Source organism: Protobothrops mucrosquamatus, unplaced genomic scaffold (assembly GCF_001527695.2).
Source record: "Protobothrops mucrosquamatus isolate PMUCROS unplaced genomic scaffold, P.Mucros_1.0 scaffold1310, whole genome shotgun sequence".
Lineage (NCBI taxonomy): Eukaryota > Metazoa > Chordata > Lepidosauria > Squamata > Viperidae > Protobothrops > Protobothrops mucrosquamatus.
In genome coordinates this window covers 130,855-148,051 of record NW_015387511.1, presented here as the reverse complement: position 1 = coordinate 148,051, position 17,197 = coordinate 130,855, and the positions used below count along the sequence as shown (strand labels likewise).

At 34.6% G+C, this 17,197-nt stretch overlaps 1 protein-coding gene across 1 annotated transcript; it reads right to left on the bottom strand.

Moving 5' to 3' along the window:
- Positions 1–8,001: 8,001 nt before the first annotated feature.
- On the bottom strand, positions 8,002–14,480 carry GUCA1A (guanylate cyclase activator 1A). The gene is made up of 4 exons (XM_015821339.1): positions 14,283–14,480; positions 11,036–11,185; positions 9,195–9,285; positions 8,002–8,159 (listed from the first exon to the last, which is right to left on the bottom strand). The coding sequence occupies exons 1-4, from the start codon at positions 14,478–14,480 to the stop codon at positions 8,002–8,004; spliced, it is 597 nt and encodes a 198-aa protein (XP_015676825.1).
- Between the last annotated feature and the right edge of the window lie 2,717 nt (positions 14,481–17,197).

The following is a 17,197-nucleotide window of genomic DNA, read 5'->3' as shown; positions in this document are numbered from 1 at the left end:
TCATTGTTTGTATTATTTCAAAAGTGTAATGAAAGAAAAAAAAGCATCCCTTGTCCTTCGTTCTATTTTTCCTTGATAGCAGCAGGCTGAGCACTAGGGAAAAAAAACCCCTACTGCTGTTCGTTTAAATATTGTGCCGTGCATCTAGGCCATGCCATGGAACAATGCTATGTCGTGGTAATTTGGGGAAAAAATTAAAAGTCCACCTGAATGTAGGAATGAGGACTATATGGGTGGCTGTAGCTGATTTGAGGCTATTGACAGGGTTGGCAGAAGGTCCAACTCATAACTTAGGATACTAGCAACTACCCCATATTGCTTATTTCTGACCCCAGACTTAGTTATCAGAAAAAGATGATGTGCTTAAAAATAATGTCTGGGCTATCCTATTTCACACTGCAAGGTGGTATCACATGACCAAATGTTTTGTCGAACATGTATCAGGGAAAAGTTAATGTTTTGTAAACTTATAGGAAGAAGCAAATAAACCAATTGCAAGGGTTTGCAAACTATCTGGTTTGCACAATTTATTGAGTTATAAAATGTTAAATATAATGTAGCTTAGCATTTTGAGCAAACTCAACCATTGAGTGTGAATATAGCCTGAAACAGCATCAATAGATACAATTGACATTCTCTTCAGCACACAGATTTTTGTAGATGGTACATGGAATGGATGAAATACTCTGCAGAAAAATGCAAAAATCATTTGGGGTATTGAAATAATTTGATTTCAGTGAACTAAGGTCTCTCTGCAGCAATAGTAAAAACTAGTCTTGAATGAAGGTCAGAAAAGATGACAGCACTTCCAGTAAAATAGCTATGTATTAACCTTGTTTTCTGGAACTGACTTAGAAGAAGACAAGAGTTTTCCTAAGTTTCCTCTGGCTTCTGCTGCTCATAAAAGAACTGTCTCCTGATCTTAGAATTTTATGATCTCAGGTTCAGCCAATAGTGTAGTTATTTTTAAAGTTGTCAAAAATATCAGGTGAGGAGTATATCATACCATTTTTCTTATGCTTAGGAGCTCAAAACGTTTACACTAAGATCTTAATGTTGTGTGCAATGTAAGCTGCAAAAGTTTGCTGAGCCTCATAAGCTGCAATTGACTTATATTTAAGGATCACTTCATCTACCCTTGGCTTCACTTCTGCTTCCCTCAAATTTTATCTTTAATTGTAACTTCTTCACAAAAATTCAACACATCCATAGTCTGTGCCTAGTAACTACTTTGAGTGAAGTTGATGGATTTATACCCAGTGGTGGGATTCAGCCAGTTTGCACCAGTTCAGCAGAACCGGTAGCTAATTTTTTGTTGCCCAGGCCCAGAATGGACTTCCGGAAGCAGCATCCATACAGAGAACCGGTTGTTCACATATTTGAATCCCATCACTGTTTATACCTTATAGACTTAACATAATTCCCATTCTAAATATTGTTACTATAGTAATTAGGTAAAAGAAATTCTGCAAATTTATTTATTTATTTTATTTTATTTACATGGATTTATATGCCGCCCTTCTCCCTATAGGACTCAGGGCGGCTTACAGCATATTAAAACACATAAAACATCGTCCCCCCATAAAAACCTATTAAAAACCAAATATTTTTTTCGCTGTATAATTAATTAAGATTTAAATTAAAATTGTCCCTATTTAAAAATTCTCCCTANGGTGATCTGTGGCAGAAGGCGGTCTCGGAGATATCCAGGCCCGATGCCATGGAGCGCTTTAAAGGTGGTAACTAACACCTTAAAGCGCACCCGGAAAGCCACTGGTAACCAGTGCAGCTCGCGCAGCAGCAGTGTTTCATAATCTGCAGTCAATACCTGTATTAATTGTACGTAAAAGTTAGAATCTAAAAGTGTATGTGACTTAGATTTAGACTTTTGCCCCATGGTAACATCAAAATACACTTTTGATTGTTATACTTTTTTATGTCCCCGCCAAATCCTTGATCTGTACTCTGTTTTCTGAGATATCCCTTGTAGAAATAAAGATGAGAGTTCATTCTATGCATTCATGCTTTTTTAATTGTTCTAATGCCAGAAAAATTTAAATCCATGATTGTAATAGCTACTTGTGTGCCAATGAAAGAGTTCTATGATTATGGTTTCAGATGGATCTCATATAGACAATGCCATGTAATATTTCACAACACATATTGATTTCCCAAAATGAAATAAACCTTTTTTTTATCTCACACACAATCTATGTGTTCCAGTCCTTAACACGCCCAAGCGTCCTGGCAGCTCATACTGGGCAGGGATGGGGAGTGTTAAAAAGGGAGACCAAACCCAAAGTCTTAGTTTCTCTCCCCAATAATCTCTGCTATTTCATTCTTTCTCTTTAGTTTATTAGCCAGCTTCATTTTTGGTGGTACAAGAGGAGTTGTTAGAGCTTTGCATATGATGTTTAGGTCAAAGACGGAAGAAAGTCAGAAAATTTTATTCTGGAATAGTTTTCTTCCAACTCAAGGATGGGTGAGAGTCCTTTAAGTCATCATGGGTATGACCTCTTTTCAGGGATCCAGCCAACTGTATCCTCTTCTAGAATACTGTATATTTGTCAGAAGTCTACAAGGCCAGTTGCTCTCCTCATACAGGCAATTTCCCCCCCTAAATTCCCACAGATTCGCCTCACAGCAAGACGGGTGGCAAACAAATTTAATAAATAATGTTTTCAATTTTCTACAGGCTCATTTCCAACTACTGAATTAAAGTGCTATCCGCCTATCCTTGAGTCACAAAATAGTACTACCATCTATGTCCCCTTTGGCAATTCTTAACTCTGCTTCTATCATCTTTGTTCACAGTCACTGCCAGTTACCTGATTTTCTTCCAAGGCAGCAATGGTGACAACACTTAATAAATTTTATGCATCTTAAAATTGTTATTGGATAATGTCGGGAATATAGAAGAAAATACTATTCTTTTAATACCAGTACAACTAAATGCAGGGTTGTCTTTCTCTCACGAGATAAAATGCAGGCAGCATCATAGGGACAAGGAAAGCAATAAGAATTGCCATAACGTGATTGTGCAGTGATTAAGTGCAAGTGGGGATACAATTTAAAATTTTATGGGATGCTAAGAATTTCCCATCCTTAATGGGTTGAAGGCTTGTTTTTGTATTGCTTCAGTTTAATTTCTTGCTTTTTAGCTGTTTTAACTTTTAATTTAGTTATACTTCTGTATAATTAACACAAGGGTGGTGCAATGGCTCAGCAGTTAAGATGGTGGGCTTCTCAGTTGGAAAGCCTGGGTTTGAGACCCGAGAGCCACACAATGGTGAGCTCCCATTACTCATCCCACTCCTGCCAACCTAGCAGTTTGAAAGCATGCAAATGTCAGTAGGTCAATAGGTACCACTTCAGTGGGAAAGGTTACTGCGTTCCATATCTTCATGCTGGCCACATGATGACGGAAGCATCTCTCAGACAACACAGGCTCCCTCGGCTGAGTATCGGAGATAAGCACCGCCCCATTTGAGTCAGTAACAACTAGATGGGGGGAGACTTTATAATTAGGATATTGTGTGAACATGCTAAAAATCTTAATTTAGTTTTGAACATATTTTCTAAATAAGACAGGTATTAAGAATAGCTTAATCACAATATAAGTGTATAGATGTACATCATAATCATGGATGTATAGATGTACAGCTTCCCTTTGTCCTTCTCCTATGAATTGGTGAAATCTTTCTAATAAAATTGAGTGTGTGTTTTATGAAATTAATGGTCTGATTGTGTTAGAGAAAATCCTGGTGCAGGATTCAAAAAGTGAGTTGGTGATTTAAAATTTCCTAAAGCTTACATGCATATTCCCATGGCCCAATTATACAGTTTGAGAAACCTTTTAATCCAAACCTCTGATGTCTATGTATTTGTGGTGGTGGAGAAGCAGCTTCTTATATACCTGTTTCTGGGATGAGACAACTGATAGCTAAAGGCCCACTTCCTGCTTCCCTTGCTAACCTTTTGATCCCTACAGGATGTCTGGGCTTAGAGAGGTAGCAAAAGAAATGGGGACAAGGGTAAGTTTTTTTATTGTAAAGCTGTCCAGCACCATCACTAAAAAATAGGCACTTATCTTCATCCATGTTAAAGTTACCAATGTTACCAATGTTAATGTCGATTATCAAAACAGGAAATACATGGAAACTGAAAATGATTCTAGCCCATTCTATTGCTTGGATGGAAGAAAGGCAGACATTTTTTAAATTTTATTTTACTATAAAGGCTTGATACACAGCAGTCACTGGAATTCTTCTGTAATGGTTTTATAGATTTTCTACAAGAAATTCTACTTCTCCAAGCATTTGTGTTCCTGGAAATTTATCAAACCTTTGCTTTGCTACTCAAGGGAAACGTAAAAAGAGCCCTGCTGAGGAAAGCAGTATAGCATCACTTGTTTTACTGTGCAACTCACTATTATCATCTCTTAGATCAGACAATGCAACTTTTATATGTGGGAAGGATAGAATCTGTCTAGTAAGTCTCCCCTCTCCGGCCCATGGATTAGCTACAGTAGCTTAAGGCCAGTTTTGACAAATGGTCTAGGTTTCCTCCTCCCATAAGAAGTGATTTGCAGTTTTTTCCTGCCAACTGGTGACACCAATCATTTTGCTAATGCCCCACATTAAATCTTGGATAAACAGTGCCAGTCACTGGCCTCGCTGAAGCCAAATAAAGCTCAGCAGTGCAAACCTGCCAGTAGACATTTGTTTTGCCTATTAATTCTATGAAAGTTCATCACAGTGGCAGGTAGAAAGAGATTTTGAAGAGCCAGTAAAAAAGTAGCATAGTGTCCACAATTCAGTATCAAAGTTTCTTTAATTTCATTGACTACAGTGATTTTGCAGCCATAAAGTTATTAGAACTGGATAACTGAACAGAGAATACTGTACATGATAACTCTATATTCTGATAAAGGTTTAACAAAACTTGAGTATGAAAGATATGTTGGTATCAGAAATGCATATTTTTGTGACATGAATGTAAGTTAAAGGAGTGTAATTATAGAAATGGCCAGTTGGTGGTATGCTAGGCTATCGAAGAAACCACAACAGATGATTAAAAAATGGACAAAGATGTCATGAAAATCCTTGCAAGTTGAATTCTTCACAAACTTTAATTCCTTCCTTCCTTCCCCTGCAAATGTAGTATGGAAAAGCAGCTCAAATAGATTCTCAGTTACATAAATACGTATACAAGATATTTTGATGAATAAGTAATAAGATATACTGTATTAATAAAGCTAAAAGAGCGCAAACTATGAATAAGATCCTTTATCATGATGGCAGATGATAAAGGGATACAAGTGGGAATAGCATTCTGGCTGTAAAGACTGGAGATAAGGAACATATCTTGAAAACTAAACATCTTTGTTGATGTTTTGTGGAGCAATCTAATGAGTAAACAGGCAAAAGGACTGGAATGTAGATGATGAAAGGTAGTGTGTTAGCAATAAATCCTGCAGGTGGTATAAATAATTCCAAGTAAATAAATTGATAGCCAAATGGTTTTCAGCATTTTTTGATTTTAGAGATGTTTTTACCAGTCAAGATTATGGAATAAATTGTTTAACCACCAACAAGTAAATAGCTTGGTGAGCAAATACAAATGAAATTGATATGAATATATTGTATGTCAGTAAGTCATGTTCACTAATTCACTATTTCCTATCTCGGCCACTAATACCCAGGCTGACACTGTTTTACCCTCTCCTCTCTTCAAAAGAGGTGAGGCTGTGACTATGTTATCACAACTACCACCTTACATTTTTGGCCAGTCCCACGAATACCGCTGACTCCCATGCTCAAATTTGTTGCAGTTTCCAGCAGCTATAGTTCTTCTTTATACTAAGCATTTTAGAAAATTGAAAAAATACACAGTATTGATTCCAAAATCTAAATAAAAATTCCAAACTGATTTTATAAAATACAAATTTTAATGAGTCATTTCATTGTACTATAAATATAAAAAAAATAAAATCAGAAATGTAAACTGAAATATATACAGAAAATCAGAGAGAAGTCTACGTAACCAAATCTAATATAAAATAGCTAAAACTCAAGGAAATTATTAATTCCAGTATTGGCTCAATCATTCTCACACCTACCCTGTTGCGATATCAAGTACCTTAGAATATTGCAGTTTCCATAAAATACTGTAACACAGCACTTATTATGAAGCTAAAATATAAAGAAATAAAACTTGCTTTCCTCTTGTTTGATTTTAAAGCAAGCATTAATCCCAAAAAAAATTAACTTATAGATTTAAACCTTAATTTTTTTTCCTCTTCAGGATAATGTGACTTAATCTGCTTATTCTCTCAGTTTTCTCAAGAAACAGCAACACAATTTTATTCATTTTGTTTGGCAATTTTCAGCTCTATTGTTCATGTCAAAGATGACACCTGCAACTCAAACAGACCTTTATTCATGCCACCACTGATTGGTAAAAAAACAACAACACACCTTACAATAAAAATTTGACTGAGCCATTCAGAGTTCTTCATGTAGCGTTTGTAATTCATACTAGAAAGTACTTTCTGGTACTTTCAGATACTTTAGGATTCCTTAGCCTCTTATTATAAATTTAATATTTATTTTATTTATTTTTTATTTATGCTATTTATATCCCACCTTTATTATTTTTTAAAAAAAACTCAAGGTGGCGAACATATGCAACACATCCTTTTCCTATTTTCCACACAACAACCCTCAGAGGTGAGATGGGCTGAGAGAAAATGACTGGCCCCTGAGGTCACCCAGCTGGTTTTCATGGCTAAGGCAGGAGTAGAACTCACAATCTCTAGCTTTCAAGCCTGGGGTCTTAACCATTAGACGAGACCAAAGCTAGAAGAGAAATATATTTTTTTCCTAGTCAAGGGTATATTGGTGTTTTCACACTAATTATTCTTTGTTACAAATGTAGTCACAAATGTTCAGAATTGCTCTTACAAAAGCCAACTATTTTCCTTTTTTTTTTTTAAGAATGATTTTTTTTCATTGTAGTCATTGTAATGCTTAGGCTACAAAATCCCTAATAAATGAATACAATTTAAAGCTTAATCAGTTTAGAAAATATTTTAGCATCTGGGGCTTTTCTCTATGTACCTGAATTTGAGTGTCAATCTGATACCAACTAAACCTAAACTATGCTTCATTTCCTATAAAAAAGTACTTAGAGAAATAATAAGTCTCATTTTAAAAAAAATAATAATACAGAATTGTTTTAGCAAAACAAAATACTGTATGCACATATGAAGAACTCAGATCAAAGGATGGATTATTTTGTGAAAAAAATAGCATATTCTTATATGAGCAACATTTGCTACAGTAAAATATAGCACTTAATCTTTAAACGGCATGTGCTAAATCTATATAAAGCCAAAATATTGTTCTTTGGGTAATATTAAAAAGAACTTCTGAATATGCCAAAAGGCTTATATCAAAGGAGTTGTAATAGACTTACAGACTTGAGATCAATTTGAGTAAATGGGATTTGCACCACTGGTTTTAAAGAACCATTTTTAGATATTCAATCTTGGTCTCACTATTGCTTAGGATGATCAAAAAATAGACATCCTATCCAAAGCTGTATTTTTCAACTTTCCTTAATTTGATTCTCTTCTAGCTTACTTGTATCCTCACCATAAGAAGCAACCACAAGAAGCAGTCAAAATGGCACAAAGCATCTTGTGGATCAGAATATTCTTTTATACTTACTTTCCTCACTGACACTTTAAAGACCAAATAAACTAAGGATCTTCTTTCATTTTTATGTGTTCATCTGAACAGAAGCATTGATAATTGCCTTAATTTTCTAGGCCAATCTGATGTCTTCATCAATCGTTGATAACAGTTATTCAATGTGTTCATAATAGACAGTGCCTCTTTTACATACAACACAAATATTCTAAGTTGTCACAATTTTTAGTGTTCAGTTTTTGTTCTCATAATATTATATTTATTATTTAAAAGAACAATAATTTGCCTATTTATCTTTTGTGGATATTCCAGATGTTTCAGGGTTCTTTCCATCATTCTGGATCATTTCAAAGATATGTTTGAGGTCCAAGCTACGGGTGAGAATGTCAAGTAGAACCTCATCTTTCTGTACTCCAACTATGAATTCTTCAAGAGACAAATCACCTATAGACATAAACAGGAGAATTTGGTTCATGTATGGCCTGCAGAAATGAATGGGAGCTGATTTTATGAACCGTACAAAGCATGGATATTCAATTAGCACTAACTGCATCATCCCTTTATACTTAGGTCTGGGCACCTTTTGACAAAAAAAAAAGTTGTAGGTTTTTCCTAGGCTTTTGAAGAATACAAAATTCTCATTTCTATGAGGACATTAAAAAGTTTGATAGATCAATCAACCAAATTCAATTCCATCAATATTTGCATCTGTAAAGGAATTTGGAGTTGACCTTGGAGGTAGAAAAATACGAACAAACTATTAAATTTATTCAGTCCTGAGAAAAAGGAGAACATAAGAAAGAAACTCAAAGCAAACCTACCTTGATTGTATATGGCATAAGATGGGACAGAGAGAAACTTGGACAGCTTTCAAGATTCTGTTATCCTACCTTACTACAAAACAAGCATTCCTGGAATCCCTGCCATGCCCATTTCTTGATCTAGCCTGCATCAAAGGCTGACATCAGACTTCAAAGTGTGTCCAAGTTTCTCTCTGTGGATAGATGCAAGATTAAAAACTGAAGCAGATGGGTGAATGGATGAGATGGCCATATGAGTTTCATTCCACTTACCATTTTCTTACTTTTGCATAAGAAAATGCAGGCTTCAGCTTGCAAATAACTTCTCTGCTTCTCATCTTAAGTAACTGGAAGACCTGATTTCTGGACCTCAATATTTAGCTGGTTTTAACTCTAACTTTCTTGATGTGCACTTTGGGCATTTCTCATTGATAATTATTCCTTCATTTTTGAGGCTAATTTGAATTGGTGGTGGGTGTAATAAAATAGACTTCAAGGAGGTAAAATTGTTAACAGTTTAACTAGATTATAGCCAAAAAGAAATGGGATAGTATCCAGAGGTGGGATAGTATCCATTGCTAAATTGTCAATTTTAACCTCTTTCCTACACAGATATCATGATATACTGTTGATTGCATCCAACCAGTAATATCTCAGCATAGATAGAGAAGTTTCTTACCATCTCCGTTTATATCAATTTTATTGAACACCATATCTGTGAATTCCTCAGCTGACATGATTTCTTGACATGGATTAATGGTGCGAATTGCCTGAAAAGAAAAATAGATATATAATATCTGAAAAGGTCTACATTCAGTTTCTCTACCGGTGAACAGTTTGAATATGTATGGTTTTTTTTAAAAAAAGAAACTAACAAATTCTCATATAGATGCAGCATTTTCCAATGGAAATTATAAATTAATTTGTGATTTTAAAATGTGAAAATCATATTATATTTTTATATATTTGTTATACAGTTCTTTTTTTTTAACAAAATTTTATTAAGTTTATATAGTTAAGGAAAAATAGGAACAATACAGGTATGGTAAAGGGAGGGGTGGAAGGAAAGGGGAAGGGGAAGTGAATAAGGAATTAGGGTAAAATAGGGATAGGTACAATCACATATTTCAACAAACAAGCTACCATCTGGATCATAATAGTGAGTAAATATAATATTCAACCATTTTTAACAAAGCCTAGACTATAACAATTTTAAAAACAATTAGTAAACAAATAGGTTGATCTATTAAGTAAACACTACTAATATAATCTCAAAAAATCTTAACAATCAAAAGTAACAAATGAAAATCAGTAAATCAAGAAAAATAATCATATCATCAAAATGTTAGTTAGAACTCGATTAAAAATCAGTCATCTCTTCTAAAATATTGAATCCTTCAAGTTCTAACGTATTTGTTATACAATTCTAATCTACTCAGTTTTTTGTCTATATATTCATTCACCCAATCTTCTTTCTCTGTTCTTTTGTGTTAGTCTTGGAGAGGTTGTGTAATCTCTTTAAGCTCTTTGCCCACACCAAATGAGAAATAGGAGATAGTCTGCCTGTTGCCATAGTCATTTGACCACTTGACCTATTGATTTAATGATTTAATGACTTTGAAGTGATTCATTTGTCCCCTGCTCCAGCAGAGAGTGGTTCTCCTCTAACAGACATTGATCTGGTGGTAAATTTATTTCTTTATTTTATGTAGCAAATGTATATAGCTGCCCTTCTCAAATGACATGAGTCTGGGCAATGTATAACCACAGTGACAATTAAAACAGTATAACCATCATCAAAACCCTAAAGTACAAGTAAAAGTAAAAACATAGAAAAGCCAGGAGTGCAGGAGAATACTAATCAACTTACATAATACATTCTACCCAGAGTCACTTTGAAACGAGATGGGCAGCAAATATATTTAATAAATAATAATCACTTTGCAGGATTCCCATGGGTTCCCCAAGATTGCTGGAAAAAGTATGTTTTAAGGGCTTTCTGGAAGGCTAAGCAGTATGGGGCTAACCTCACCTCAGGGAGAATGTTCATTACCTTAGGAAATTCTAGCAGCTACTAATTAGACTCTCTTTTTTTGGAGGGTGGGAATCTCTCAAGTCTTCCTGCTTCATTAGTGATCAGAGAAGATTGTTAGGTTTATCATTACAAGTTTCAAGTACTGTTGATGCTACTAATTTCTCTTGAAGTATCATAGTTATGACAATTATATGTTGTCAATCATCAGTGTTTAATGATGTTGCTAGACTAGCTGGCTTGACCAAGTGATATTATACAGGGTTTAAACCCATCTCTATTATAAATACAATGTCCTCTATGTTGAATATATTACAGTTTTCCCCCTCATTTTCCTGTACATAAGTAATAGAGACATATGGCACATATAGTATAAGTGAAACTGAAATTTTTTAGCATCTTACTATCAAGGGCAATGTCTGGGTATATCAACCATATATAATCAAAAGAGCAATTGACTGAAGAAAAGATTAAAGAAAATAATTTACCTTAATGATGTTTAACAACTCATCTCTGTCAATACAGCCATTCCCATCGACATCATAAAGCTTGAAGTACCACTTCAACTTCTGTTCCACTTTCCCTTTCAGAACTAAGCTTAGAGCTGCCACATACTCCATAAAATCAATGTAGCCATCCTATTGAAGAGCAAAAAGTGACGTCCTTTAGTTTAAGTACGCTAGAGCTATACTTATAACCACAGCTTTTATAAATGTATTTTTGTAACTTAATACTTTATGATTATGATTATTGTTGATGTTGCAATTATCATCTAATGTTGTAGTTATCCTCTTGAGCTTGAAAGCTCTTATTCAGAAATTATGTTTTCCTTTTCTACTGATTATTTTGCTTAAGGTCAAAAGGTTAAGATCCTATTCACATTCTTGTTTTAGAGTGAAAGTTAAAAGATCAAGCCAGTGTATTTTGTGAAGGGTAAAAATTGTGATTATTCCTATAATAGCATAGCCAAAAAAGGAACTTCTCTGCTAAAAAGTGTCCCATGCAATTGTGTAATAAAATAAAAGCAAATAGTACTGCATGGGAAAATGTTCCAACTGAGGATGTTTTAATATTAATTTCAACTGATAAAATTCAGTCATGATGAGCACAGAAAATAAATATGCCCCCTTTTCAATCTTCCTTATTGGTCTTCAACTGTTTGCACATTGTTTTGTAAGAAAGCCGCTGGCTTTCTCCCAGCCATTGTCCTTGCCGCTGGCCTCCTCCCCTATGCTATCCTGCACTGAACGGCTGTCCGGTGGCCCAGCCGGGGAACCTCTCAGCCGTTCGGCGACGTCGCTGACCTCCTCCCGGTCATCCTTGTCATCTCCCTCCCCCCTCCCTTCAATGTCGAGTCCATGGGGCTTGACCAATGGTATAATATTAACTAATTATAATTTGAAGGTCCATTGATGTTCATTAGCTCTATGAGGTCAAACAAGGTTTTCAGGAAAGGGATAGTGCATTGTACCCACTGAGTTTAGGAGAAATTAAGACCACAAACTAAAAAGTCATCATGGGCATTCCCTAAATGGGCCAATACAAAATAATCAACCCCATAAATTAATTTAAGAAAGAACAGATTTGGAAAGAAGAAGCAAAGTCACATTCATCTGTAATGGTGTCCAAAGAAGGTGAAAAAGCTATCACAATCTTGACTTTTCACACACACACGCGCGCACACACACACACAAACACAAACACACACACTCACATATAGACCATGGACAACTCTGTTTGTACAGATGAATTTATCTATACAATATCACAGTCTGTAATTAAGGCAGCTTTACTAAAGAATTCATAAAATTACATCTTGCTGAATTATATAGGACTCATTTTTACATGAATATTTCTATAGGATAGATTTGCCCATTTGCTACTTGTGTCAAAGTAACACTGTGTAGTAGTGAAACCAATCAAAGCTCCATTGTAATTGTAATTTTGATTTCTCTATCCATTATTACTATATTTTGGGATTATATCAGAGCATTGCTTGTATAATAGCATTTAATAAAAGCACCAAGAAAAGCTGTGATTTAGGCTTGAAAGTTTTGTTCAGCACATAAACAAATACTTGAATATAGACACATAGTAAATGAATGATATTACTTAGTTCAGTACTGTAATGAAACATCTGCAAACAAACAACCAAGATCAGAAAGCATCAAGAATTCCACATTCAACTATGAATTATAGATACTATCTTCTATTGAAAAATATATATGCTAGATTGAATATATAACTGCTTAATTGCTTTTGATTATAGTTTTTACAGAACAGTGTATATTTCAGGACCCTTTAATCATTGCATAACTTCCAATGTCTTAAAGAGTTTTTCTATTAAAAGAATTACTAACATTAAATTTTCTTCTATATGGTGTCTATTTTGCCTGATCTTTCACTGTCAAGCATGCGTGCCACATCTTCATTCATATAAAGTTATTCTCATGAATTTAGCATGTCACTAAATTAAGGTGATTTTTATTTTTCATTTGACTCTTCCTAGCAAATATCTCATTGGAATCTATACATTACAGCTAGGAACTCCTTGAATCCTTGAAAGGATTTTGCATGCTTCAATCTATTTTGCTTTGATGCAGATAAGCTGCTCAAGGGCAAAGCTCACCCAACAGAAAAGCCCAGCCTGCTTCTTCAATGTCAACAAACAATTCCACATGTGCATACTTTCCCTCTGAAACAGCTGTTCTCTCAATGTTCCCCATTCTGAATCTGAATCCCTACCGCTGTCAGTCGTCAACAGTCAAGCTTCATAATATGATTTAGTTAAAATTGTAAGATAGCACCATTCTGGACAGCCAGCATTTTTACTGTGGAATGGAAAGCTGATTCAGCATTATCATTTTATATTTGCGCAACTACAACAGATATTGTTACTACTTGCCACATTGAAATTATTTTGATATGAAAAACATTTTTGTAGAGTAAGTATTTAGAGACTGATCTAAGTAAAAAAGTAAATGATAAAAGAGAAAAACTGGAGCAACCTAATGTTGGGTAGAAGGGAATTACAATAAAAATCATTCTGTTCCATTTCTACTTATGAGCCTTTTAATCAGACAATTCTAGGCTTCTGAAGACTAGCTTATTCTTTTAAATTACCATTTAATCCCAAAATAATTAATTTAGCCATTGTAACAAATATTTTTTTAAAAAAGATACCCCATGATTTATTTATATAACACAACAATGTGAAATATGACATAGGAATTGTGTGCAGAATTAATGCCGACATAATGCTATTGTGTTTGAGTGAAACTAGTTAGTAGTTAATTTTCACAGAAACAAATGCTATCACCCAAAGTAGAAAATGAATCAACGAACATAAATTACTTCATTGATCATTGCATTATAGATCTGTATACGTGCCACTTGCTTTTATGTCAGCACAAGCAAAAATCTTGAAGCCCATTAAAAATTAATAAATCATTCTGGTATCACCTTTCATATATTATACTTACCCACAAATATATCATGTAATAAATTTGTTGCTCTTTAAAGAACCACAATACTCCATATGATTATCTTTATCAGATCAACATATATAAATCTTCTGCAACTTAAATGTTTTCTCTCTCCTTGCACACACACACACACACACACACATTTGCAAATACAGAATATTGTATGCAATAACAATAATTTATTAAACTTGTATGCCAACAAACTCTCAACAACTCTGGGAAACTATAACTATTATATTAAATCACTTACCTTATTAAAATCAAATGTATCAAACATTTGTTCAATGTATTCATTTGATGATTGACTCAGATTTTTCAGTCCAAAAAACTGTTTAAACTCATGTAGAGTCAATTGTCCAGAGGGACACTCTGTCATAAATTTCTTGTACCACTGGTGGCACTCTGTGGCACTCAGTTCTTCAACAGATTTGCCATCCATATTCCCCATATTTAAAGCAAAACAGAGATACACGTCTTTTGAGGAACAGTGCGGTATTCCAAAAGTTTTTCCCCTCTTTATTAAATATTCATATAGAACGAATAGCTCAGAGGAAAACTAATGAAGTAGAAAGAAGGACAGAAGCTGTTAAAAATAAACTTCTTTAATGAGGAAGGTGAAGCAGCTCTTTGAGAGTTTTAAAATAGTGACAGCTTCTTCAAAGCAGCTTCTGATGCTTAAGTAGGCACTAAAGACTTAACACTAAATAGCCAATGAGAGAAAAGTCCTGTGATGGGTTACTAGTGTCATAGATCAAAAATAGAACAATGTAAAATGAGAGACTAATTGATTATAAGGCCCAGAAAAAGATTGAAATGACCATAACCATAGCTCTGAAGATAGCTTAATAAAATATAATCCACTTTTGATTATGTCAGCCATGAGAAAACTAGAAAGAGTTTGTGAAAAGAATTATGTTGTCTTTCACAGTTTCTATTACTTTCCTTGTGGAATCATAAAACTTTGAAAAGGCCATTCAGTTGGAAAGCAGGCCCATTCAAATAAGCTTAAGCAATGCTCTCAACTGAATTCTAAAGCTCATTGCGCAATAGACACATTGCACAATAGACACAAGTGCAAGAAACAGTCCACTGGATTTTATTGAATAACTATACAATGAAGATGAAGTAAGTACAACAAACTAAATAGCATGTTATACATAACCATCTCTTCTGCTGAGGTATGCAGATAGCATCACATAGTAATTGTAAGGCTAAGGAAAGAAACTGTTAATGATTTTCCTCATGTACAAAGTATATAATAACAAGCATGCTGTATGTCCCTGCCCTTGTGGTCGCTTTCCTCTTTTGTTATCTTTTACTAAAACCCATAAAGTTCTGTGCAGACATTGGCTGCTCAGGGATATAAGTAAATTGAACCAGGAGATGTGGGTATATGTTTAAGCTCCTTTCTACAGATTTTTTGCATTGCCAAGGATTCTCTAAGCACAGTCAGCTAACTTTTGGGAGCTCTGATGATCCAGAAATTCAGAAGAGGTAGGCTTGCCCATCATAGGACTCTAAATAGAGCAAATATAGAGTTCTTAACAGAATTTCAAATGCTTACTAGACAAGCAGACAAGTGAAGACACAGATACGGTACATCTATATCTTTTTTGTGTGACTTTGAGTCAGTTTTGACTCCTGGAAACTGCCTGGATTAGTGCCTGCAGTTTTCTTGACAAGGTTTTTCACAAGTGGTTTGCCTTGCCTCTTTTCTAGGGCTGAGAGAGTGTAACTGGGCAAGTAACACAACTTGTCTTCATGCCTAAAATGGGACTACAACTCATAGCCTCCTGGTTTCTAGACTGATGCCTTAATCCCTATCACATACTTGCATTCTACATCTGTGCCTACCAAGCCAATTCAGATCTACTTATAGAGAGATCAACTGCAGGTGTTTATGGTTGTTATCATGTCTGCATACTCTGCACTTTGAATGTGAATTAACTGTATAAGCTATTATCAAGATATCATATTGAGTAGGAAATTATATAATAATAATAGTAGTAGTAGTAGTAGTAGTAGTAATAATAATAATAATAATAATAATAAAATAATAATAATAATAATAATAAAATAATAATAATAATAATAATAATAATAATAATAATAATAATAATAATAATAATAATAATAATAATAATAATAATAATAATAATAATAATAATAATAATAATAAAGTTGGAAGGGACCTTGGAGGTCATCAAGTCCAACCCCCTGCTCAGGCAGGTAACCCTATACCATTTGGGACAAATGGCTGTCCAGTTTCTTCTTAAAAACTTCCAGTGTTGGAGCATTCACCATGCTTCTTGGTCTAAAAAGACACCCCAAGAAAATTTCCAATACATATCTGCGAATGAAAATAAAATTAAAATAATCTGTGAAAATATCCTGTTCTATCTTGCACACACGTTCCTCAGCCTTGCATATATTGCTTCACATTTCATTGTTTTCATATATAACTCTCTCTCTCTCTCTCTCTCTCTCTCTCTGTGTCTGTGTGTGTGTGTGTACTCACAGAATAGAGTTGTAATATCTGGAACTATGCTTGGCTGGACAAAGCAAATCTTAAATTGCTTTAGCATTAGTTCTCCCTGTTTCTCTGAGATTAATAAATATATGTAGTAAACAAAACAACAAAGAGAAAAGTATCTGCTCATTTGATCTTCATTTTGGTGCTTTTCTGGCTGGTGGGAGATCTACAGCTGTAGATGTTTCAAAGCCAAAGTAAGGTTGCTCTCTTGTAGGACTTGACTTATTCCATCATTATTGGTTCCAGGAGCTTTTGCTATAAGGCAGAACTCTTTCTTTCAAAGCCCCCACAGCATCTCCTTTTAGACATGCTTGGAGGATGACAAAGTTCAGATTTTGAATCAGAATGCTGTTAGGAAAATCTCAGGAGAAATGCATGACTGTTTCAGACTTTTGAGCCTTCCGAAGCCACACCTGGCTTTTTCCCCACAATAGTTCTCCATTTCGGAATATTTACTCTCTCAATATCCATGACCTTCCTTCGGTGGTCAGTGTCTCGACAATACCGGTAGCCACAGGTTGGTTTTTGTAAAGTGTAAAATGGATTGTATGAATTGGAGTAATTAGGGTTATAGAAGGCAAAGCTAAGATACTCAGGGTTAAGTCCTCCTGAATGTATGACCATAGGAACAT